At 33.8% G+C, this 25686-nt stretch overlaps 1 protein-coding gene across 1 annotated transcript in view; it reads right to left on the bottom strand.

The window, feature by feature from the left end:
• Positions 1-6274: 6274 nt before the first annotated feature.
• The window catches only part of CARPA (Carbonic anhydrase-related protein A), a 100037-nt gene continuing 80625 nt past the window's right edge, over positions 6275-25686 (bottom strand). Inside the window, exons 7-10 of the mRNA XM_969080.5 lie at positions 17841-17995; positions 13874-14005; positions 7358-7400; positions 6275-7299 (exon numbers count right to left, since the gene is read on the bottom strand). Of these exons, the coding sequence (XP_974173.2) occupies positions 7235-7299; positions 7358-7400; positions 13874-14005; positions 17841-17995 (395 nt within the window). The 3' untranslated portion in view covers positions 6275-7234. The remainder of the gene's footprint in view (positions 7300-7357; positions 7401-13873; positions 14006-17840; positions 17996-25686) is intronic.

The raw sequence follows: 25686 nt of genomic DNA, 5'->3' as shown, positions 1-25686 counted from the left end.
TCTCCTTTCTTTTGTGCAAATGAGCCGGTCAGTGTTTAATAATTTTATTTAATTTATTATTTTAAATTGTTTAAATTTCGTTTCTATCACAACAAAAATAGTTCAGCTCTTTTATTTATGAACTTATAGGCGGGTGCACGTTTCAGTAATTTATCTTTTCCAAATTTTAAGTTAATTATTGAAACTTTTATTGAAAAATTACAAATTGAAAACGTTTTATTTGTTAAGCTCTGTTATTTGTTAAAATAACACACGCAGTTCTGGTACACCCTGTATGTATTATATTTAAATACAGTGCGAAAGTTTAATTAATCCACAGTCCTCTAAGTTTTATACGCGAAAAAAAAACATTTTGTTTAAAGTTCGTTTGAAATTTGGTTGATAATGTCTCCGCATTGAAAAAAACTTAATTAAATTCAAATAGGTTTTAATTACCAAATCGCAAAAATGCTTCGGAAAATGTCAAAATCTTTTTTTATTTGATTTGCCATATAAGCTAGATTCGGAATTTTTTGCACAAAAATGACGGAAATAGCGGTAAATAAGCCTAAAATTTAAGCAAGATATGTATAAAAAATGCTCAAAAACTGAAAATTGTCTTAAATTATACTCAAAACATTTTTCAAGAAAACTTTAGCGCTATTCAAAATAAAATTTATTTATTAAATGTTTAACAAAAACAAACTTTTATAAAAAACTAGTTAGCACATCATCTAGTAATTAAAAAAAATAGTATTTTTTTTAGAAATCCTGTTTCCTCGAGTTAGTATTAAAACCTGTGTTAAAACATTTTTTTAATGGCACCTTACTACAGCAATTTTTTTCGTAAAAGATTTGGAAAGAAAAAGATTGATAGTAAATTTAAAAACAATTAATAAGTATTGTGTTAGGGAACAAGTATTAGTGTGAAACACAAAAACAAAATAATGAAAACAAAATAAGTTTAAAGTTTCAGATTTTTTTTAAATATGGCTTCATGAATTTTTTGAAATTTTTTTTTTAATCTACACATGGTTTTCAACAACGTACCACTGTATAAACCACTGCAAAAAATACTGAAGTTATGAATAAAGTGATTTGGTAGCGCAATAAAAAAAAATCTTTTTTAATAAAATAACTTCAACCGTTTTAGAAAAAAAATTTACATTAATTAATTAATTAGAAAATTAACTACCTAAAAAAACTCCAATCAGCATTAACAATTTTTTAAAAGCTGAAAATACATTATTTATTTTGTTCTAAAAACTCCTCGGTTCTCGCTGCTATAGCGAGTAGGTAGTGAGGAGAAAAATTGCTAAAAGAGGAAAGCAGTTAATGAAAATGTAAAGAATCAACCGCATATTATGGTTGGATTTTTATTATTATTTTTTTATATTACTACTGTTATTGCGGATTTGTATTTATTCGTGGTGGAATGCTATGCATTTCATTCCTGATTTTTTTTCATACATAATTTAGTTCAATTAACTCGCCCTATATGTGTCTTGACATGTAAAAATCCACAAATTTTAATTCTTAACTTGTGTATTTCTTTCAATTGAATTTTCAAAATCGTTTTTTGTGGAGAAAATTTACAATTCAACTATGAAATCTATAAAAAAATAAATATTTGCTTCATCAATTATGAGTTGTTTTCAGACTGCACCTATTAGCAGATCATTTGAAAAGTGTTCCATCACTTTTTTATTTACAACGTCACTGATTGTGTGTAATGGTCCCCCGGCATAATTGATAAGGATAGAGCATGCTAAAAGTCTGTCAATCAAAAAGGTAATAGAACAGCAAAATGAAATTACAAATACAAGTTTTGTCCATTTCATACCGATCTCTAATTTATTGTTTGTTAGTAAGACCAGAAATAAAATATACAGGATGTTGCAAAAACACTTCTAGTCGAACTAATTTTACACACGCCAATTTGAGCCTTGTTACCTGTTTAATCATCCCTATTTAACCCGCTGGAGTTACGCTCCTGATAAACGTCAGGCATACGTCTTGCATGTTTTATTAATGCCCCAAGTCAAAGTGAGTGGTATTTGTTACAATAAGAAATGATATAACCAATTTCTGAGTCGTGAAAGAAACAATAAAACGATGAATGAAAATAAATCTGCCGTTTTGCAAGATGAAGAGCGTAATCAGCGCCTTGAATCCTCTGCATAGTTGGTAAGCTTACGCCTATTTCAAGAAGGAAATTACCTGGCTTCACCAACGAGTACAATTTACTGCATATTACTAACGTCGCACATTACTGCTACTTCTATGCCGTTTCCTGCCCTCTTCAATACAATCCTAACCACCCATACAAATTATAAAGTTAATAAAGCCTACGGCAAAGCCGCAGACCGGATTCGGGGGATTTGGGCAATTTCGTGCAGTATCGGCACCGGAACTGCTCAAAAATCTTGTGACGTCAACTTATACTTATACAAATTAATTAAAATAAAAGTCCGCACGTAATCCCGACAATAGCAAGCGTGACGTCTTATTATTTACTGCATTTACAATGCTCATAATTAGGATTTATAGGCCGTTTGCCGCACGCAACAAATAATTTCGGGGATAATTTTCTTCTTTAAATTGTTCTTAGCTTATCTGAATATTTTGCTAATTAATTACGGTCACCACAATCGCGTGGGTGCGGAATATAAAAGAACTCCTTACGCTACAACGACTTTCAATACGGCTTAACCCCGAAATAATTATTTACGTGTTTTGAGAATTTTAAATTGGAGTCGATATAGCCGCCATAAAACGTGCATAATATAACTCGGATCTCGATTTTATGCGAAATAAAAGAAATTGAGACGTAAATAAATGCAGTAATATCTAATTAAACTGTCGTTTAATTTCGGTGTGAGTAAATTAGAATTTTCGCCAAATCTGACTTATGAAATTTTTTATTGATCATTTCGGCAACGGCGGTACCCCTTTGTGCGGCAACAGGGTCGATAATGAGTAATGAAACTCTTACCACATATTGCCGTCGTTGTAATTAACGATTTTAGTTAATATTCTAATTTAGTTGAAAACGACCACACTTTGCTGCAAATTACACGACCGAGCGTATTTGTCACATTTATTGCAAAAACTGGAAATTCGAAATGTCACTACTATTGACTACAATCCGCCAAACAGTCGTGACTTTAAATTTATTCGTAAAGTCTAACGCTCTAACTACCGAGTTCTTTCCCAAAGGATTGTCGTGTGTCGACTTTGACCCCCCCAAGGAGCGGAGTTTTGGTTTAGCACTGTTGAGTAAATAATTTTGGAACTTATTATGTGGTTAAAAGTATTCAAGTGTTCCTTGTTTTTTTATCAAAATAAATTTGAAGTCGCGGTGCCACCGCAATAAATTCTAATTACGAAATTGATTAATCGTGATTAATCCGGGCCAAGAATAGGAATTCGGGGATTAGTGGCCGAATAATTAATCTTAATTAGTGCGATTTGATTTGTTTATAATAATAATTGATTACGTTTCGGCGTGTTTTTATTGGGGTTTTTAACTTGGACTGGAGGCACTATTATTTCTCATTAGAAAACTGAAACTGTCCTAGCATTTCAAAGCAATTACGGTGGCTTTTAACAACGCAGATAAATAGCGGATACTTCCTGTAATTTTAAAATAATGAATTGTAAGACGATACCGAGCATGTCTTGTTCGTTTTTCTGTCAGAGAAATGATGGATAAAGAAATATAATAAGCCAGCGGGGCTTTGTTCGCCAGTCAATCGTATGTGGGAGCTAATGGCGCAATTTCGTATTGTTTATGCTGATAGGGTTTCAATTTGGGTGATTAATGCTTTTCATAGAACTGAGACAATTATCTTTAACTGCGCGGCAGCGTTTATAACCCCCCTCAAAAAAGCGAAATAAATGGTCTTAAATTCAGCTCGCAATTTGGATATATGTTTCACAAAGTCGTAAATTTTAGTAATACTCTTACTCTTTCAGATATTTTACTTTAATAAATTATATCGGGCCGAGGCGAGTGCCTTATTTTGTTTAATGAAGCTGTCATTCCGCGAATTAATTATATCCTGAACGGTATAAATCCTCGGCTGTGGTAAACGTGTACAGGGCTTATGCAGCGGAATCAATGAGTTGTTTTTTCCGCGAAACAATCAAACTTGGTGTTTGTGTAGAGTTGGGAAAGAATCGATTTATTCTGGTGGTGCACCTTAATTAACACAAAAATGAAGTCGTGAACTTGAGTACTGTGTAAATCTTGGCTATATTCTCGCCTCATCGGTAATTTACCGCTTCCTTCCCGCTTTAAGAAATAAGAGCACGTCGTCCCTTTCACACTTCAACGACACTGTATTTTATTACTTTCCCAGTCGGCAAACCGCAGAACTCCTTAATAACACTGATCTTTTAAAGATCAGGCATGTGTTAGTTACAGACGCGAATATAAAGAACTGGAACAAAGAAAATGATAATCTCAAGTAGCGATCAAAAGGATTAATTCACCAGAAACAGATTATTTCTTTGGGCTTTGGGTCTCGTTGCCGGGGTCCCCAGACACGCCTGAACTTTAACGAGCTCTGTCTTTTTTTAAATGTTTTTTAATTATTTTCGGTTTTGTGTACACCAGACCAATCATCTACTTAGTCCTTCTAATAAGCAACATAAATTGCCTCTTCAACTTGTTCTTTCGGGACGAAAGGCTTTCTTAATTAGGGTTCGAAGTTTCATAACATGGAAACTTTCCGAACTGTGCCGTCTCGTTATAATTTTTACTGTTTTTTGACGTTTTCTTTGATAATAACCGAACGAAAGTTTCACTTTAGTGAGTATATCATCTGTACTCAACGTGAAATCTGCAATTTTTATGGTCTGAACATGTTTTCTTTGGCAAATGGATTTCTTTGATTGTTTAGAAGGATTGGGTAAACTTCCCTAAGCTCTCTCCGCTAATTTAAATGTTTGAACGGTTGAGTCCAGAACTGGGTTTCCGTCTGATTTTTGCCGAACCTGATGAGGGTTTTACACGCTCCATCCAGTCAATTTGTGATCCTGACATTTTGAATGTCACTAGACCTGTTTACTATTGATTTATGTAAAGAGCTGTCACGGCTTTCGATTTATCGAGAATGTGTTTTTTATTGAAAATGATGTTTGACTGCAGTAAGATGGTCGAAACAAATAAAACTAAACAAGTGATGATAAAATGCTGAAATGGAATGTCTTTGTGAGCATTTCACGCATTTGCGAGCTTATGACTGGTGTCATTACACAAAGAACATTTGTTTGCTCTTGTATTTCGAGAATTAAAATATCTGTGTAATTTGCGTTTGAGATTTTTTCATTAAACTGTGTGCTGTAATTAAACTGTAAATTACAGTTAAATAATATAGTTTGCTTTCGCAAATTAATTAAAACCAAATATTCCAAATTACAATCCAACAATAAATTAGAATTTTTCAACGTATAGACGAAAGATTGTTATTAAAATGTAAATGTTTTCGTTTCCTGAAGAAAATTACGAAGCGACCCAATCTATATTTACATTTAATTAATATATTACGGGGTATAAGTGCTCCTATCCCGCAACCTTATGCAAAAATCCCCGTAATAAAAATATGCTCGTATTATACAGAGAAACATGCCAAGATTGCTCGATAAAATTGCGTGTAAACACGGGGTTCATATACAAATTTTAATTACGGCACGTGTACGTTATCGCAACTTATCCACAAGTAAATTACAAACACAGCTAAACAAGCAAAAACAAAACGTATGCACCCGCCTCCAAAAACACCGGGATTTAATAACTCGCCTCAGAGACCCGGAATTGTAGATTTTCGAGTTTCAATCGGCGGTTTAATAATGAATTAGCGCTAGGAAACTTGTCACTTACCTGCTCTAGAAGCGAGCTTTATAAACCCAACCAACACGAGACAAGATAATTAATAAACGAGAAGTTTTATTTATTTGCTTCACAAAAGTACGCTCTGGCCCGGCGCATCCACCATTTTTGCCTTTATCTTAAATCACTATACTTACCTTTTGGAACATGCTAGTTTTATTTTTATCGTAAATTTCTATTTAATTGAGCAGGATTAGACAAAAAATAACGCCTCGTCTTTAATGTCTAGAACAAAGAAGTTGATGTCCTAGTTTCAAGTCTATGTAAAACTGTTTTCGTCGCGATAGATTTTTACATTAGCATTGTTGATCGCTGCCTTTGTCGGAGCTGTTAGATTTTATGAGAAATGGTTTACTTTTCTATTTGTGCAGCTGCCGGCGTAATAAATGAGGCGTGTAATTTTGTTAATAAATTTTATTTTTGTATTAATCTATATTTTACAATTTGGCAATATACATTAATGTGCTACTTACGAAGCATACAAATTCATTGCTAAAATTTAACGCTTTCGAAGTCTGAGAACTAGTCAAATTAAAAACGAGAGGTCATTATTGAAATATTAAACCGTTTCGTGCATTTCTAAATAAAATTTGTTTATGAATAAGTGATGCACTGTTGAGCGTTAAATGTTGGCTGGTTGTTTCGGCTGCTTTGTTTGGAATGTTTGTCTTTAAGTTAGTAAGGGTCGCCATGTTTGTAATAGGTTTAGTACAAGTTACCCTGCATAACGGTATAATTCCAGTTATATAGTTGTTTCTGATTTAGTCTAATGTTTCACATGTGTATTTAAACACAGATTTGCTTTTAATCATTCGAGTGGGTGAGAGTTCGCAATTGCGGGATGAAATATGTTTCGAAAAAGTCTGGAATTAAATTTGAAGATTTAGGTGGATCACTATTTTAATTCGAAAAGAAATTCTGGCGGGATTATCTCGAAGTTTGCCAGTTTGTCACAGTCTCAGTGAATCAAGGGCTCCGAGGTGGGCATTACTTTAATTAAGTGCCAGCTGATGCCCGATTATTCTCAGACTTCGAGTTTCATTTCGTCCAAGCTGACATACAGACAAGATTGAAATGAATATAAGTATTTGCTTCTGCAGACAATTTAACTCTTATTAGCGTAATTAATTTTCTTGTTAAATAATAAAATATCTGTTTGCCTTATTCATTACCTGGACACGGTTTGTTATTGTATAATCGTCACACAAAATGCCTAATGCTCACGCCCTGCTACACACTTAACATCCCGGGCGGAAAGCTCCGCGTTTTCGCACCTCCACTTGGTCATTATTGCATACGTTATCACAAAATGCGTCTCCTAGTTCGTCGATTATATACAAGAGCCGGTTCTGGTGCAGCTCAGTGTCGCAAATGCCAGTTCGCCGGCGAGTGTAGCCCCTTGTCATTGTCAGTCCATTTATTAACTGGAACAACACAGGTCCATTAACAGTCGCATACGTGGGGCCCTCGTGTATCATTTACCTTTGTAATACATCTCCTTGTGCATAGAAGGACAGTTGCCGTTCTGTAACAAAACATAAACGGATTTCACTGTGTGCTTTATTGCAACCATCACAAGTCAATTAGGCTTTGAACGCAAACGACCGCCGCAATTACAAGGATTTCGAATTCAGAACTTGAATGTCTAAAAGCCAGATATGTCGACGATGTACTGAAATAAATAACGAGACGACGCTAATTGAAGCCCGGAATTAAATCGCGACATGTGGCGGAGGCGCCGGGGTAGCTTTATGACACCTCCACAGGATTAAATTAAAAATTTATCGGTGGTTCCGAATTTATACCGAACCGCAGTATTTTTAATATGCTTTTTTAACAATTACTTATCAGCGCCTCAACGCAAATGTACGCGACTTTATTAAATTCTTCAAAAATTACTAGTTATTACGCGCTCGCACGCGATTCCCTTCTTAACCACCACCAACGCAACTAATAAAAAATACAAACTGAGAATTCCTAACAAATCGAAACGCAAATTTAAAATTTTTGAAGTCAAGAAAGAAAAAAGAAGATTAAAAAAGAAACAACGGCATAATTAAAAAATAATTTTCTATAATGAGCTACAGAGATGTGCAATTGAGAGATAACAATTTGTTGTGTCCACATCAGTTTGGTTTCAGAATACAAAGAAGCACAGTTGATGCCATTACGGACTTTACGAACGAGATTCATAATTGTTTTGAAAATGCAAAGTTTGCAAAAGCCACATTCCTTGATTTAAGTAAGGCATTTGATTGTGTGTCTCATACCATATTAGTTCGCAAGATGTTCTACTATAATATTCTTCCAAATAGTTACAAATTATTATCTTCGTATTTAAGTGATCGACAACAAAGTGTCAACTTTAAAAATACTGTGTCCGAGAGTCTTCCTGTTGAGTGTGGTGTCCCTCAAGGATCTATCTTGGGTCCTTTACTTTTCTTAATATACGTTAATGACTTTCCATATTGTTTAAAAACACCAAAGTGGCATTATTTGCGGATGATACGTCACTACTCAACAGTGGTTGGACACAGCTACAGCAAACAGTGATCAAGCGAAATTGTTGGCCAGCAAATGGTTTTTTTCGAATCAACTGGGCTTGAATACAACAAAAACAGTTGATATGTTGTTTACATTAAAAAACTTCAGTAACATTGATGAAAGTTTTAAAAGGTCTACTAATATTTTAGGTATCACTATAGATGACAAGTTACTATGGGACCATCAAGGTAACACGCTTGCAACGAAACTAAGCAAATTAACATTTTTATTTAGACAGTTAGTGAACAATATATTTCTATCAACTGTTAGAGTTGCATACTTTGCCCTTGTTCAGTCAGTTCTTTTATATAGTATTCTAACTTGGGGCCATTCTTCTTGTCGGCATCGATTGTTCTCATTACAGAGACGAATAATTCGAATTATAAGTAGTTTAGAATATCGAGCAGACTGTAGATCTACTTTTCGATTTCAAAGAATTTTGACATTACCATCATTATATATATACCACTGTCTGCTTTATGTGAAACAAAATACCCAAACTTTTTGATACCATTCTGAAAACCATGCTTATAATACTCGTATTGGTGACAAGCTCATTCCAAAATTCAATAGCCTAAAACGGAACCAAACTGGACCAAGATATTATTGCACTAAATTTTATATGTTGCCAACTAGTTTTTGTAATTTAACTTTATATGTTTTTAAAAGAAAGCTAAAAGATTTTTTAATTGTGAATTGTGTCTATAACTTTGATGAATATTTTCGCTGTAATTTTAGTGACTTGTAAGTTTTTTTTTTTTTAGTTTGTATGTTTCTTATTTTATTGACTTGTATTATGACACACTGTTTTTAGATACCAATAAAACTATTTCTATTTCTAATTGTTAATTCTTGTTCATTAGCACAGAAGTAATTAAATTTGAATATAAGCAAAATTTATTTGCATGTCCTGAAAACTTTTATGAACAGTTGCGTCCAAAGGATTCCTTGGCTTGTTCCGTTCATCAAAAAAATTGGGCATGAATCAAAGACAAAAGTGTGTAATCGGAAGAGGTGGCAATATTTTTGCCCATTGGAGACATAACTCAAAAGCTCTGATATTTCTCTGGACTTTAAAGTGCGCATATATTACGCCCAGAAGCAGGGAGCTTAAGTTTACAAAAGAAAGTGTCTGGATAATATATCGATAAGTGTTTGATCCTACGCATGAGAGAATAGACGGATAGACACGATAATCCACATGTCTATCTGTTTACATAGTCTGCTGACGATAAATATGAATAAATTCGAATTTTATACTCGAACAATGACGTTATTGTTAACAAGTCAATACATTGAAACAAATATTTCCATGCACTGTTTTTCACATTTAGCTATGACAGGTGGGTTTTTAATTAAATTTTTAATAGGTAATTTTATCTTTTTAGAAAAGGGACTAAAATAAAAATATAATTCTATCAATTTCACGTGAAAATTGTGCTCGTGTTGTAATGTGAAAACTGTGGAATTTTCGTTATTAATCTAAATGCAAGTATCGAGTGCAAGGCACTTAAAAATGAACCCCGCGTCTGCTCCATCCATTGAACCTGTTTTTAATACAGAAATTAAGGTAATTATCGTGAGTTTATTTAACCATTATATCCGAACGTAGCCGTAATTGGTGCATTTTAATATGTTTGTGCTAATGGGAGATTGCAAAACGTGCCTCGAATAGCGGCGAGTTGGCTCAAAAGTAAGAAAGGAATATATGGAGGAGAGCCTGTTGCAATGCAGAGTATAACTGACCGGAAGTGAACATCCCGGCGCACATCCACGCGATTTTAATACGGGAAATTGGAAACCAGACAATGCAAATTTTGCGTATGTGCTGCCTTGGATTTGTGTGTTTTCTATGTAAATTTTAATTAATGCTTTTGAAGAGTGACAAAGGGTAGGATTGCCGATCACTCTTGTGCGAAACGGAGATGGGCTGCCGTTCATTAACATAATTTCAATGGTGATCCCGTTCTGTTTAAATATTACAAACCGCGATAAACTACGGCCTGGCGGATACTACTTTCGAATGCTGAATGAAATTTTAATGAAATTTATTAACAGGGAACAGTATGTGTGAGTTCACGAACTAATCTCATAATCCTAATACAAATTTATTACCGAAGTGGTGTACAACCAAATTATTAAATCTATCTGGGCTGAGTTATGGCCAGTATTGCACAATGGAAATGAGAAATTCATAAAACAAATTTAAAAGTTTTGACCACGACTTTACCAAATTACAAGAAACACAAACGAAAAGGACGGCATGACAAAAGTAATCAAAAAGAAATAAAGAACAAAGAAAAAAGGGCAAAAGTAATTGGCCACCAAAACAGAAGAGTTACATGAGGAATAAGGCGTACAAATAAAGATCTAGGTTTTTTTGGGTTAGACCGCGTCAGTTCGAAAAATAATTTCGACGTTTCGCCCGCTCTTGTAAGGAGTATCTTCAGGATAAAGGAGAAGATAAAAACATTAAAAAATGTGGGCGAAACGTCGACATTATTTTTCGAAGTGACGTGGTCTAACTCAAAAAAATTAGATCTCCATTTGACTCTAGCCGCAAAAGCTTACGATTCTTTAAGACAAAAGAAAAGCAATGTTAAAAAAATTTGAAACTTGAAACTGGCAGCAAAAGCTTTTTTTACAAGTTGCTGAAAAACTTAAGGAAAAAAAGAAGTAAACAAACAATAAATACAAAAAACAAAGATGGGCAAATCATTAGTAACCCGACCGACATACTGACTACATAGAAAGAATGTTTTCCAGAACTACCAAACTGTGAGACAGAAAGAAATAAAAAGCGTCAGAAGCTAGAAAAGAAGAAACAGAAGGGCAAAAATTGACTTAACAGAAGAAAAGCTGTCTGTAACCAAGAAAAAGAATGGAAAATCTGTAGAGCATGGTAAACTAATAATGTAAATGATTATGTAAATGATGAGTGAAAGAAATAAAAACACTATTTTCTTGATAATGAATAACAAAATATGTAGAGAAGAGAAAATACTTAAAGTTTTTTAAAGTTCTGTTTTCTACAGAAAGCATAACGAGCAGAACTTTGGAATATGGAAAACAAGACTATATCTTATTTCATAGTAGAATTTTTTGGAGTGAAAAAAGCACAAATCAAAAGTTTCTGCACAAGCAAAGAAGTCCGTGTTTAGCTAAATCTCAGCGACAAATTTTGAGCCAAGGAAACCCACCAGAAACTCCAAAAATGCAAATGCGTTCTTGCAAAATTCTACAATGGACTGAATTGGAATATTCATAGGTTTTGAAAATATTTCAAGAAAAAAAAAACATAAAATATTAGCATTTTTTTGAAAATTTTGTTTATTTTTCACTTAAAATATCGGTAATTCTGCCACTTGTATTGTTTTTTGGGCATTTTATGGAATCATGGAGTAGAGTGTGTCCAAGATTGGAAAAAAAGTTAGACAACTCAAAAATTTTAATTGGAAAAATACCCACTAGGTATAATAATTTTGCGTCAATCTGTGTTAGCGTTTTTTACACTTATAGGTATGTGATAAATTAATAATTTTCAAGTTACCTACATTGTTTTGTAATATGTGGCCGTCTTCAGGCCTACAAAGAATTCTTTATTTTAATAAATATATAAATAAAATATATAAATAAATACTTAAATATTGGATCATTGGTCCGTTGGCGTCCATTTTTAATATTACGGGAAAATATTTGTACTTTTTTTATGTTTTGGATTAATTACATTTTTGGTGGTTTAATCAGGGCCGGAGTTTTTGTGTTGATGAACGCAAGTAAGACGGAGGCCGTCGGGCCATTGTCGCATCTTGGCTAAAGCGTTTAGGGGGTGTTTAAAAAATTAATCGAGTTTGTTTAGGTCGGGTCGAATTAAATCAATCCGCTCAGAGCGGCTTAATTAAACATGTTTGATCGTGCAAAGTGTGAGGTGCTCATTATTTTTTAACGAAAATTAATTGCTCGTCGAAACCGTTGTAATCACACTCCCCTAATATTTGTTAAAACTTACAAGCTCCCTCCAATGTTGTATAATTACGCGACAACAAGCGCATTAGCGGAGCTTTGGGCGTTCTCAAGACAACCCGAGTTAAGAGTTTTCCCGGTCGCCGAAGGCGGGAAAGCATTCTGTTAATGTCATTTAAACACGGGGTCATTCAAGCATTAATCTCGGCGAGAGGAAATAGGCAATTGACTTTTTAAATCGTCAGTTATTTAGACGGGAAACAGGGAATCGTTTAATTCGAGAGAAAAAATTCGTAAATGTTAACGCCATTACCCCGTTTCAGGGGGTAATTACCACCATTACGAACATCCTCTCCTTAAATAATTTAATAAATGGATATCGCCGCACTAAAGCCATCGATTTTAGCGCCGGGTCAAACTTTAAAACGTGCCCGGGATGGACCGAATTACGCAAATTGCCGGCTTTTAACTAATCAGGTGTCGGAGCGGCCGCGAAGAACTCATTAATAAAATAACAACAATAACTTGGAGGGATGGCGCGTTATAATCGTTCCGAGCTTTGGGCGCTTTGTGCGGATTAAATCTCGCTGCATTCCTTTGATGTAATTTTCGACAGTGTTAACACTCGGCCCGAGTGTCGGTTTAAACGACGAGCGCCTAATCCCTTTAAATATTATATTATAAACTAATTTTATCTGCCTTGTGCAATCTATTTTTCACTTGGAAGATGCCGGGATAAGGGGGAGAAAAAGAAAAAGGCAATAGTCACTGCGTATAAATTGTAACACACTGCCGGATAATGCCCATATCTGTAGATATTGCAGTTAGCAGCGGCTCTTGTCTCCTCCTTTTCGCGCCGATTTCTTATCTTGGACTTAGTATCTTATCTCTGCACTCGACGCTTATTTCGGACCGTTCGACGCGCGTTTAATTTTTTTACGATTTCGATATATTTGGCTTTATTGCCTTTTATATTGTTTTGCTCCGAGCCGGAGACGGGATAATAAAACAACGACAATTTTAAGTTTCGGTGCAAATTTCTGCAGATAGCAAGGTGTTTTATTAGCAAGAATAATTCGACATAAAAACTGTGGGTTGTGTTCGCGGCAATTAGCTAATCGATGAGTTCAGTGGATCCGCCCGCTCTGTAAATATTTATTTATATCAGTGGCCATAATATCGTCAATTTGCGGTAAGGGTATAATCGCTTTGGTAGCTTATAATAGCTGCGGCGGCACCTCAGTTTCAATTACTGATTCCGGCGGCGGGAGTCCGGAACTGAAAGGGGGCCTTCCATTAACTAAGCCTTTCTCCTGAGACCGAGAGTCATCTATCACCCCAGGTCTTGGCTACAAGCATGCAAAGTGCACATTAGCACCGACTAGACGAACATAAGGAGCGATTTGTGACCGAGATATCACTTCTCAAAAGAAACACTGGCACAAAGTCACTTCACGCAAAATTTTCTATTAATCAAGCGAATGTACAAACCACGGCGTTCTTGAAGTTGATGTTGGTTCTGATGGTTCTTTGATGGAGCGGCTGGACAGGACGGGCGTTGTTGCCCAATGGGGCTTTGGGCGCTTCTTTCGAACCCTGCATCAGCTTCCTTAATTGGTACATCTGCAAAAACACAAAAAAGAAAAGCGGTTCAATAGGGCCGGATTAAAACGCAATCTTTCTCAATCAGACGGACGAATTGTGACCGAGTACTGGACCGAGCCGCAAAGCGCCAGCTCAGCGTTCCCATTCTTCCGACTTTTAAATGCTTTCTCAATTATATTTTCAAGGAAAAGCAAGGCTTCAATTAATTTCGAGTTTGCTTGCCACGTGGAAGATCTGTACACAACTAAACTAACATTTATCGATTCTAATAAATTTTATTAACACAGAAATATATACAAATACTTTTCTCCTTTTAACCTTTTTTTCAAACTCGATGTCAAAATAGTTAATTGCCTTCTTAGCTCAACTGCAAATTGACGTAATTTAGTCAAAAATAAGATAAAAATTTCTATCTAATTTGGTCATTTCTTGACAAAGTTTTACTTGAATAAGTGAGTTTCTTGTTTAAAAACAAGATAAATCCTGGTAAAAAACAAGAAAATATTTGTGCAGTTTATTTGTGATTTCTGGCACATTCTAACGAATTATGTGAAATAAGTGAATTATTGGATGAAAACGTGCTAAACCACTCGGAAAAGGCAAAAGTAACGTAATTTTCGACCTTTATTGGTAATCATTTGGTGTATTTAAGCTAGGGATACCTAAATACTAGGATGTATTACGACGCAGAAAGAAAATGTTTCTGTTTTCTTAAGTTTACGTCGCCAGATAGTGCAATAATATAAAAAATGGTTGTATTTAAATTACGGAGAGCATAAGGCAAAAAAACATTATTTTAGCTGTCAGTAAATAAAATTCGCTCTCAATTGTTACTTTTTATTTTAGGACTCTAACTTAGGAATCGAGACGAAATAAAAAATCGCAGGATTTTCTGAATTCAAAAAATGGTATTTAAGTTAGAATAAAAATGGGATGCTTCAAGCGTTATACCGTCTCTGCGCCAAATGGTTTTAAATTAATTTAATTTCAATCAATTCATCAATTACTTAGAAAAAAAATGCAGAAACTTTGGGCCTTGCTATCTTAACAGACTAAGAAAAAGTGCCGAGTATAATTTTCAGGAGAAACGTGAGAAAAAAATTATTTAAAATTTGTACTTCGTTGGTACATTTTTCAAAACGCCGCAAATATGGTTAGGAAGAAAGTTGAAGAAAATTAAATATTCTTTTAAAGAATCCGTGAGACAATATTTCTATCTTCAAGGGTTTACGTTAAAAAATACTGTTGAAAATACAAAAAAAGTGTAAGGAACGGAGTTTTAGAGAATCAAATTTTTTACAAAAAAGTTCATAACACCATATTTATATATTTTAGGGTTTAGCTGTAAATTAACTTTATAATATTTACTTGATAACCGGTAAAATAAAATAAATGCGTCGTGTGAGCGTCTTTGAACAACTTTAGGGCCTAAACAGTTGCAGATAGAAGTATGATCTCAGACTTTTTGTAGGAAATTTAACTCTCTACAAATTTTTTCCTAACATTTTTCTTGTTTCTGTAAATCGTATTCACAGAGTTTTGAAAAATATGACACAAAAAAATTAAAAGTTTTTTAAATGTAGTTTACGATAAAATTTTTGCATTATCTTTTGACTTATTATTGAGAATTTAAAAATCTATCTTCCTGTATTTGTATTCTGTGTTATACAAATACAACCGTTTTTTCAAATTCATTGCTCTGATAACTTGTAATGGTATAACTGCGCTCTCTGGCGACATTATAAGGGAACTATCAAAGAAGAGAATGTTTTATTTATACGTCGTTTCACATCCTAACCTTTAGATCTCCGTAGCTAAGGCATACACTTGACATTATTAAAAAAAATTAGGCAAATTAAGCACTGAATTAATTACTCTCTATAGTAAAGGATACAACGAAGCCTAAACCATTATTGATAGAATTACCGTATTTTTGTGAAAAATTTTCTATAATTTTCTTGGCCACAAATTTTTTGAATTGTTAAAACTTTTTATTCTGAATAAATTTTTTTTCTAAATTTGTCGTGAAAATTTTAGTAATTTTCTCAACTTATTGATATTTTTATAAGCAACGTTATTATCTTCTTTTTAAGCAATTAATAAACTTGCTGCATTTAAATTAATTTAAAACAACTTAAAGTCGTTGAGTAGAGAAAATTGAATTATTTTGTTCGATGCTTTTTAAGAAAATTTGTCAAACATTAGTTATTTTCACGAAAAGAGTGGGATATCGGACGGATCTAAATAACGGTATTTTGGGCCTTTATTTAAAACTTTTTCGCAAAATTAAAATTCAAGTTTGCAACGTAATAAAAAGATGTATTAACTGTTTTATCACAATCTTGCAAAAAAAATTTTGTGCTTATCATAGAGTCAAAAATCATTTAGGACAGGCCCAAAGAACGTCAATTTTGATTTAACTTGAAAAAATTATATAATCAGTTCTCACAAATGAAATAAATCTAACGATAAAACGAAAATTTATGCTCTTTAATATACGAGCGAATTTAGAGTGCTAGATATTTTTTGGCTGAAACAGGTGTTAACATGTTCCAAGAACGCAAAAGTAGCGTAATTTTTGGGCTTTGTTGGTAATTTTTTAGTGTATTAGTGTAAAATACTTTGGTTTGAAAATGAGCTTCAGCATTAAAAAAAGGTAAAACAGAGGGTAAAACTGTAGCCTAATTTACGGATATCTTAAGGTTATAGCCCTCCGTACTCTAATTCAATCATTTTTGACAAAATTTTGCAAAATAAATGAGTTTCCAAAAGTTATATTAAGCGGTTAAAAAAGGCCAATGTAATGAGATTTTCAACTTTAATTTTGTGATTTGTTTCCTGTTCTAGAGAATTTATGACAACTACTTGAGTTCTTGGCAGAAAGACGTACTTAGCAGTCAAATTTTACAGAAAAATGAGTTTTTGGTGTAAAAATAATTATTATGAGTCAATTAGCGTATGTGGTTTTTTACATTTTTGGGAATATTGCACAAAATATCATTTTCTCACTTAAAAACAAGCTTTTAGCAAAATAAATACAAAATAAAACATTTTTGACTTCATTAGAATAAGGTAGATGTTTGGTGATTTTAGGTCTGTTTTATTAGGTATTTTTTTGTTTTTGTATGTGCGCGTTTTAATACAAAAATATATCATTTGGCTTTATTTCTTTTTGAGTTTTGAATTAGCTCATCTAGTTTTAAATCCACGAGCCGCCACTGTTTAGCAAGCAACGGCTGCAGCTTGAAAGTATCGGCTCGAGCGATGATCGCGCTTAAAAAGTAATTCGATATAATTAAACGGTAATGGATTAAATCCGCCGAAATTAATAGAGGTAATTTTATCGCCGTAATAAATTACCGCATTCATCAATTCTCGGCGGACCTGAGTCGCTAAAACGAGTCCCTGGTGTCCAGTGAATGGCCACAGAACGCCACTATAGCAGTTTTAGTTACCCTCAAAATAAAAATAACTCGTTGTGATTGTCGACGCGAATTTGCCACAATTTATGAAAGTAAAAAATCTGACAGCGCACCACTTGCCCAGACTGTCTTTCAAGCTCATAACATTTATGTGACGTTTACATCTTGCAGCGATACATAAATGACACCGCGTAAATTTGTAATGCTTTCGAGAGACGGGCCGAAAACACTCAAATCGCCTAATACAAAGCAAATAGAAATCGGGCACTGTTTGCATTTAGTTATATCGGTTTTTCCCGTATTGGCGTGTATCGATTCGGCTAAAAGGAATTGAATTAATAGCTTTGTTTGTGTTCAGCTCGTGGCATAACAATTCAGAGATAATAAATCAAAAAACAACGACCCCCGCACTTCTAATACCGATTTCTTACCTCCTGTCTAGTAATATAAATGGGCTTATTAAGGATGATCCAAACAGTAGTCTCCCAACAGCCAGGATGCGTCGTCGAGCCTTCATATGTCATGAAGTGCTCTGTGTCTGGCAGCATATTTTTTAAAGATAAATGTTTTATCGGTGTGGAAGCGCCTGAAATCGAACAGAAAAACACTCAGTTAACACAGGTTACATTTCACGAGCAGCAAACACTTTGTGATTTAAGGAAAGAGGTACACCGAGCAAATAAAATTTTACAATAATTCACGCCGTGTCTCATTTAAAATTCTCGTCTATATAGCAACAAAGGTAGAGTTGGTAAAAAAGTGACGGCAATTATGTCAGTCAGGCTCAGCTGGGGTCTCGGTAGTTCATAATTTTAACTAGCGCCATGTCGGCCTTGTCATACGTTTCATTTCAACGTTCATACTTCTAGTTTCAGTTTTTGTTAGTTCGGCTTGTCCCAAATTAAATCCGGTGATGTTGGGAGTTCATAAGAAACGTGAATCTCGGCTCACTTATTATTCATTTTCAGCGCGGTGTACAGTGAACAACGATTTGTAAAAGCGCGAATGCATGTGTGTGGGAACATTTTTCATCGGCCGCCATTTGTATCTATTTTTAACGTCGCGAAGAGTCGGGTTTTATCCTTGATTCGATTTGAGAATATTGAATGCTGGAGTTTTACCTGGAAGCTAATGAACGCCAACTCTCATAATGTTAATTACGAGCTTTAATCAAATGTTAATATCAATTTATTGTTTGAGAATATTGTGTATTACAACTTTACACAGCTGGGAATTCACAAGGTTTAATTAGATGTAAATAAAGCCAAGCAATCTGTCGAACAGCCACTATTTGTTCGGCAATTATTTTAAGTAAATCATTATCGGTAAATATCCGTGATGGCAATTGAATATGACCGTGGTATAGAACGGAATTCAATTTTTCGGGATCATTATCTCAAAACAAACCAAATTATACGAATGCTTCCGTCGAAAGGAATCGGAGAAGTTTATTAAATTATTCCGTGAATCACCAGATTTATCTTCTAGTATTGATTTTTTTGCTTTTTGAGCAAAGAACATTTTGCAACAAAAACACATTTTTCCATTAATATTAATACCGGTCACGTCACAATATTAATTGCAATTGCATACACTATTCTAAAATTACATTCAAATACGGCTTTAAATCGTAATGCGATAAATTTCAGTATTTTATTTCTCTCAATTCAACATTGAAAGAACTTAGCAAAAAATAACGAAAGGCTTTCATGTTACAACGATACAATCTCTCCAAATTTGATGTCGCATCTTCTTTATATAAATATAATAAAACAGGTTCAGATAGAATCGCATATTTTTAATAAAATTTCAAATTATGTGCATTTGATTTTGATCTTTTGAATTGTAAAAGAATATTTATTCCTGTTTTAAATCAGCGTCCAATCTGGTGTAACAAAAGCTGAATTAATGTTGATATATTTGTGTGAGTAATGAAATTTTACCCTTTGTTTTGTTTACTTCTTGCGCAGTGTTTGTTTACTGCGGGCTGAAGTGGATACCCGTACAGCTTATTAGTTTAATGAATTTTTTATTACTAATGCTAGCACATTATAACTAAGGACATTTGCTGTAAAATAGAATAGTGAACTTAACGTGATGGTGATGCTTTGTATATTCCAAACGCAGTAAATGTCAAAGGAAACAACATTAAAAATGCAAAGAAAGGAAGTCACGTAATGCCAACGTATCACTCGATAAATGTAAATTTTTCTGACGAAGTAATTGTCAGATTATACAGAAACATTAATTATGTATTTTGTACAGTACCAAATAAAAGCTTAGACCTTATTATAAGTGAATGAGGACGGTCAAAGGACTTGAATCATTAATAACTAATAAGAAATTAAAACATAATTTGTAAATATTTAAATTTCTACAAAGTTTTATTGCAACAGTGTTAACCTCTTTAGCAATTTACAAAAATTGTTAAACAAATCAAATGTAGCATCAGAAGGGAAAGAAAAATGGTTTATTTGGTGTTCTGTCCCGGCGCATCCACCATTTTTACATTCATGTAAATTGAAGTAAAATAAAAATTCTCTGATTCCCACTTTACATTGCAGTTATTTTACTGTTACGTTTGCGTTTAAGTTTTTTTGCAAAGTTGTGCAGATTTTTACCTTTTGGTTAGCTCTTGAATCATTGATTATTCGCCCATATATTAATCAAAGATAGAGCTTCCAATTTGCGCCAAAGTGAAATAAAACCATGCGAGTCGTAAGAGCGAAAATTAGGCATTTACATTTCGTTTACCTGCGCGCAGTTTTCGCTAACGACGGGTCTTGAGGGAGCGCTCCCTTCATAAAAGGGATGAGCAAGCCTAGACGTGCTACTAAACTAGAGCGACGCATATAATTAACGAAACTGTTTTTTGCGTTGTTTGAAATCCCTTTTCACCTCGATATAGGTTTTACGCTGCAGCGTCATGGGAAAATCTATGAAGAGCAATGCGTCGAATCCGCTGAAATTGTACAAAATAAACGCTCGTTTAGATTAACGCCAGCACTCGTTCTGCGGTTGCAGGAGTTCTGTTTGGCTAATGAATTAATGGCACTATCGGCCCAAGAAAGGCGACGTGACCAGCACACGTCGTTGTAACGAACAGTTGAATTAAAGCGTAGTCATTTCTAGTTTCTAATTGCGAGTAATTTTTTGTTTTGTTCTAAAACTGAGATTCCTAATAATTATCAAAGTTGCTTTGGGCAAATTTGCTAAGGGAATACTAAAACAGGCTGCGAATATTAAAATGCAAAATTAAAGGGATTGCCTGTAGTGCATACATGGGATTAGGAGATTACTGAACTGCATTATTTCGCAGTCATTAGGTTTGTTCAGTTATTACGAATAAAACGCTTTAATTTGATCAAGATCAAAGGAGGAAGCGATTTTTTCTAAAATAAATTGAGTCGTCGTTCGCAGTAAATTACGAGGAGACATTTCATCCATCTAAGGCGGGTGGAAAAAACTCATTGAATATTTAGATATACGAAGTAAATGTACAAAAAAACTCTTTACTCTTTTAATATTTATCTCTTTAGCGATTTACAAAGTCACTGAATTTAATGAACATCTTTTATGTTTGCATTTACATAATGTTTGTGCTTTGATACGCAAAACAAGTTTTCGTTATATACAGTATTTTGCTTTGAAAGATTATTCCACGAAGACTAAATACAAGATTAGACATTTGCATCATAGATTAATCTATTCACTTAACCGGCATAATTTCTGGCTTGTAACAAAACACCCTAAATTAAGAAGCAATCACAAAAACATGCACCTGTTTCACAATAATTACACAAAATCACGGAACGAAAGCATTACTACCTCGATAACCTCTGATAGCCCAACACCATATTTCACGAGAAGGAAACGGCTTTCACCAACTCTTATATCGTTGCTTGGGCTACGGAGTTACTGGAGATTCCTAACTACACAATAATTACCATCGATTCACCACAAGAAACCTGTTTTTGATTCTATAAATAAATGAACAACTTCAAATCGTTTCACTGTGGCCAACACAAAACCGAGATGTGACAAAAGGATAATCTCTATTAAGCGATTAAACCAGCTTTGCTTTTTCGACAGTCCGGCGGTTTTTATTTTGACTTGCGAAGCTGACACGATCTGTCGATAGCACGATATCTAACTGCGAACTTTTTAAATCGTGTTATCCACACGAGTAGAAATAAACAAATACACAGGAAAAATAAAGCTGCAAATGAGATTAAAATTTGATGAAATCGCTAGTTTATTTTTTAGAGGCTTTCACAGAATTTTAATATATTTATGCGAGGTATTAACGTAATTGTTTGTTCAGTCTCTATTTCAAAGTAAAAGTATGTGTAAACTAATTATAACAGAAGTATGTGTATCTAATTTATGCTGTTTCAAAACTATGTAAACGCCAACGTCGCATTTTACCAATATATTTTTTTAAATACGGTTGATAAAAATGTAAAATAGTTATTAAAGAGTAGATATCTTATTGAAACTATAAATTACATTAGCTATTAATTTTTTGAAGTGTATATGTAATTTATAACTAGTTTTGAGAGAAAATGTGACGTTGGCGTTTTGAAACAGCTAATATACACGTATATTTTTCTTAGACACTTATAGAATTATAGAAGAATTATAGACAATTATAGAATTCTTTATGCCGATTACAACGATGCCGCTACTCCAATTTTTAAATTTTTTTAAATTCGCTTTAAAATAGCTAACGAAGGTCCCATTATTACGGGTAATGAGTAATCAAGTAATGGTTTCGGCTGCAAAATTAATTTAATTTTTTACCAAAAAATTCATATTTTGAAAACTAAATGCTGTAAAACTGTTTACACTGAACAACTCAACAGTTAATTTTACATACGCCTTTTTCATATTTTACAATTTACACGCGAATTATTAACAATAATAAGAAGCAACTATTTAGAGGACAACTGAAAAATGTAATATTTAGAGAAAAATTAAAAGCATCAGCGTATACCACTTTAAAACACATTTATTTATTTTTTAATTTTTGAAATGGGTTCAGAAATAAAAGTTTTACAACACCACTCGTTTTTTTAATCACTCAGTATAATGAATGTTTTGTATTAAAAAGAATTCAACGCAAATCTAAGAAAAAAAATAGTTATGTTAATAAATTGTTCTTAATAGCTTAGACTAAAAAGATTTTTATTTTCTCTATGTAATTAGTCAAAGAACATATTATTATGTGTCTAAAATAAATAACTCTAAGATATTTTCAATAATTATTTTGGAAACCTTGCTATCAAGAAAATATTTTTTAAGGATTCTTTTGGAATTTGAAACCCTCAACCCCTAGGGCATGATGATATTCCAACGACAAGCACTGTGACGTATTAAATAATATTCGTAGAAATATCTAATTTTGTTTATCATATTTTTAAAAATACTAGACTTTTTTCAGCAAATATTATATTTATTGTATTGTTATTATTGAAATAACTTTAGTTATTAGGGACGAGTCGAATTGGTTCCCATCGGTCAGGTAGGTCAGGTAAACAGATTAAAGTATTATGATAACAGAAATGGCGTTTGTAAGTGTATGAACAAATTTACAAGTTCCAAAACGTTCAAAAACAAATCGTATTTTAACAATTTAAAGGCTATGGATAAATATTTCTTCGAGTATTCAAGTACTTCCAAAACGATGAAGAAGGCGCATAGAACTTAATGGGTACTATGTCGAAAAATGTTAAAATTATTTTTGTAATTTGTCTCTATTTTGATGCTTTAATAGTATTAATAGACATATTAACGAACGCAACGTCATCATGTGAGATGTCTTAATAGTCATTACTAGACGAAACATTTTACGAAATTTACAGGAGAGCATTGGGCTTAAAAAATTACATTCTCCTTTTTTTAAGTAACCAGTTAGCCATGAATAAATGAAATTTGTTGTTGGATTTTGTGCCAAGAAAATAATTATTTGAACATTTCTACAAGCTTTAAATCTAAAATATTGACATATATTTGGCTTAATCCTTTTTACCTACCTGCTCATGCGGGAGCCAATTCGACCACCACCCGGGAACCAATTCGACCATTACCTTTTACAGAATTATACTTATAGAGATTATAGAGAATATTATTACCTTTGGGTTCTTAAAAGAACCGATTTGTCAACATCAAGAATTAAATTTCTATACAATTTTAATTCGAGATTTATTTTTAAGTTCTTGATAATTTGGTCTGAACGAAACCCAAACTAAAAACTAACTCAGAATGAATTATTTTGGCCACATGTTAAAAGGACATGACTTTTATTTTTAATGATAGCTTTCATGTATATTATTGTCTAAGGTAGGGTAAAGCAAATTTTTAATAAACTTTAATATTCATCAGAAATTATTTCACCTATTTATGTTGGGATCTCAGCTATAACTATTATTATTTAAAAGTTTAATTTTTCTGATTTTTGACAAGATGTGGTCGAAAGAGTTAAGAGTTGTTAGGAGTGCCAAAAAGGTCCTGGTCTGATTTTGAATTTTTTAGTTTTGTTTCCGTCAGTTCTTGCCTTTTCTTTAAGTATTTTTAATTCAAGTCAAAATTCTTGTGCCCTGCGATGATTGCACTATTCGGGGGTAATAGAGCTAGTCGCTTCCTATTCCCCGGGGAATTAAGTCTGTTAAATGAGCGAGGTACCCAAGCAATCGGAATTTGTCAGTAATGTTCTTGAAATAACTTGTCGTAGGATGTGATTGCTGATGAGATTCTCCTTCCAATGTGATTGTTGTGCCGGTTGTTGCAAGTGGAAGCGATCGTCGCGCACGTAGTGTAGTTAACATTTAATCATAGGGTCGACATCAACCGCGAGCAGGTGCTAATCCCTCGGGATTAAGCCAACGTTGTCAGTCGACATCATGCACGGATACATCATCACGGCTGTTCATCTTGCCATTCCCACCTCGCGGAGGGCGCAGCGCTGCACCAACTGATGCTTTGTCAACTGGATAAATAGCAACACGTCGGCCTATACAAATGGTTGTTGCGTTCGGATTCAACCCTCTTAAAAATGACGGCCATTATCTGGCAGACAGATCGTGAGCAATCTGACTAATGTAAAGCGCTGGCCTTCTCATATACATCCACCATGTGAATTTATTCCGAGAATATATTTATAAGATGGTGATTTATTTTTGCATTAGTGCCCCGCTTCCGCGCCTGTCATATCACAGACGCGCTTACATTCATCAAAACGAGGATTGATTGCGCATTATAAAACAATACGAGAACCTTCGGATTCTTGCTTCGAGTTGCAGCGCTTCTATACCATGGCTCCGCGCTCGCCTACCATCATTATTCAAACTTTCTTTCCATTATGCGGCTTTCACTTCGGCACAACGCCCAACACAATGCTCTACAATCTAAATAGATAAATGGCCAAATCTAACTAGCACTAGAACACAAATATTCACGCCGAACATTCGATAACTGCCAAAGAAGGATTTACTACTTTTAAACAGAACACAACCCAATCTTGTGCCGAGACTCTAATTAAAACACAACAAATTATGTCTAACAATATATCAGTGTTTTGAGAATTAACTATATTAACTATTATTTTTCAGCACATCACCAACGGAGTATGTACGACCGTATGAAAAGACATGTGTGTTAAAATATAAAGATTGATCGGCATTTAAAATACAGTGGTGTCCGGTTATAATGAACTAGACTTGACTTAAAATGTGATGCAATTTTTCGTTTATAACGAACTTTTCACCGAATTTTGAAAAAGATGTCGGGACTGATGATTAGAAAACAACAAGAGAAGTGTTAACTGATGAACAAGATATCGAATTACTATCTGAAAACATGTTTAGTGGTGAAAATTTGTGTTCTTAAACCTAATTGTTGTGTGAATTTGATAGTTGTGCAAATATTTTATGATAGAGCTCAAAAAAGTCAAAATAAATCAACTTGCTTTACCTGAGCTTTTACTACTTTAATACTTTTTGAGAGGTGGCAATTTCCACCTCAGCGCCTCATGATGCAGTTAATCTGTAAACTTATTACACGATATTTATGTCAGATATTAAAGTGTCATGATGTTAAGCAAGATGGAATTTATGTCTGATACATATTTCAAGTGTCAGCAAAATATGTCAGACATTTTTAGTGACAGATGTAAACACTACAGATTTTAAAGTTCAGACATGGTTCATATTCTATGGTTTCACAGAAATTGCGAAAATTGACGAATCGTCTACTGTAAGTGTTGCGACAAAAAATCAA

Source organism: Tribolium castaneum, chromosome 9, assembly GCF_031307605.1.
Source record: "Tribolium castaneum strain GA2 chromosome 9, icTriCast1.1, whole genome shotgun sequence".
Classification (NCBI taxonomy): Eukaryota; Metazoa; Arthropoda; class Insecta; order Coleoptera; family Tenebrionidae; genus Tribolium; species Tribolium castaneum.
The sequence above is the reverse complement of the archived record's forward strand: the minus strand, read 5'-3'. Positions and strand labels throughout refer to the sequence as shown.